Genomic DNA, 1,479 nt, shown 5'->3' with positions numbered 1-1,479 from the left:
AGTAGGCAGTGTCGAAACGTCTAGAATCCAAGAACCAAAATCATAGGGTAATATATCATGAAGACAGGCTACTATGCTCCTACCATCCACTAGCGAGACGCATATCGAAAATACGAATGCCATGATCCCCTAGAAAAAGCAAATTTAGCTGACATGTAACATTTGCGGTCAATACGGCACTTATAAAATGCTCATTAATCCTATTTAGTTGCTTTGTTGTGAAACACTTTGGATGGATCGTATCACAGGGTGCAAGATCAGAACGACAGGCGGATACGAAAGGGCTAAAAGTAATACAATTTTTTAGGGACGAGCCCGATTCGGGAAATCACCATATTTCTAGAAACATTGGCGCTCCGTATCGCACCAGGTTCATATACGGATCAAAGGCTGTGCTTACCGTATTTGACTCTTTTCCGGGCTTATTTCACAGAAAAATCCTCAGCTCATCTTGGATAATTGAATATCGAACTCAATTTACTACGAAATTGTGCAATATAAAATAGGGTTTACATCGGTGGCAAGTGTAACATAGCAGACAACAAAAGCAAAACGGCCTGGACCGAGAGTGGAGCGTTGCCTTCTACGCTGGCCACTAGTTCCATTCCAGCATCTGGAATATGGTCCGATGGGGAACGCCATTGCCCACTCGTATGACGTACATTACTGCTGCCCAGGTCGTTGAGCCTCAGGCAGACTCTAGGTTTAGGGATCGAGGAGTCATGCGAAGGCTTGGTTAAGTGAGGGCTATAAAATCCATGCTGCCTCCTGATCCTGAGGGATGATTTAGTTTGGTGCAAAGCACCCAATACCAGAACTTGTCCCGATACAATTGTTATGGGCATTCTGTATCGATTCGCAGTCTACCTCCAGTTAGTCATTCATAGTTGTGCGAGAACCCGCAATTACAAGCCTACCAGCACCGTGGCGGTTGAATATGGTGGAAATAGGCATTCATAGTGCGGATCCATCCATCCGAGGGTCCGGCCGAGGTTCGGACACTAAAATTTTCCAGATCTCCAGGTTCTGCGAATCCACCATGCCCTTGAGAATCTTAACGAGATGTGTGGAGTGGACAAATATATTTTTTTCTCATTTGTTCACCACGCCACATTCAACTGTCATTTCGGACTGGTAGGTGTTAGATTGCAAGGGATATGGTGGATACCCAGGAGCATGAAGTACACCGACTGAGACAGAAGACGTCGAGGATAATGGAGCCACTGCCAAACCCCGGATATACGGATGAAAGACGAAGGGGATAATCGCTGTACTTAAGACATGACCACCAGATGAGAAGGAGAAGAATAAGTTCATCGTGATCATAGTTGTTCTTCGCTACAACTTCGTTTCCTTTTCATCTTAAGTAGGCTCGTAACGTCGAAGTTTCGCACAGTAGGCTTGGTCAAAGGGTATTCACAGCAGGGCTGAAGACTATAATGAATGCCGAAGCGGGGTAAACTGTGCGAATCGATAATA

At 45.2% G+C, this 1,479-nt stretch overlaps 1 protein-coding gene across 1 annotated transcript; it reads right to left on the bottom strand.

Moving 5' to 3' along the window:
- Positions 1-786: 786 nt before the first annotated feature.
- Positions 787-954, bottom strand: VTN49DRAFT_6562 (uncharacterized protein; the record flags this gene model as incomplete). Its single annotated transcript, XM_069414735.1, has 2 exons — positions 787-863; positions 918-954. 2 exons carry the CDS (start codon positions 952-954, stop codon positions 787-789), a joined length of 114 nt encoding a protein of 37 aa, XP_069265951.1.
- Positions 955-1,479: the final 525 nt, after the last annotated feature.

This window comes from Thermomyces lanuginosus (assembly GCF_041956635.1).
Source record: "Thermomyces lanuginosus strain ATCC 200065 unplaced genomic scaffold VTN49scaffold_40, whole genome shotgun sequence".
In the NCBI taxonomy this organism is placed as follows: domain Eukaryota; kingdom Fungi; phylum Ascomycota; class Eurotiomycetes; order Eurotiales; family Trichocomaceae; genus Thermomyces; species Thermomyces lanuginosus.
Note: the sequence above shows the minus strand (reverse complement) of the source record. Positions and strands in the feature narration are given on the sequence as shown.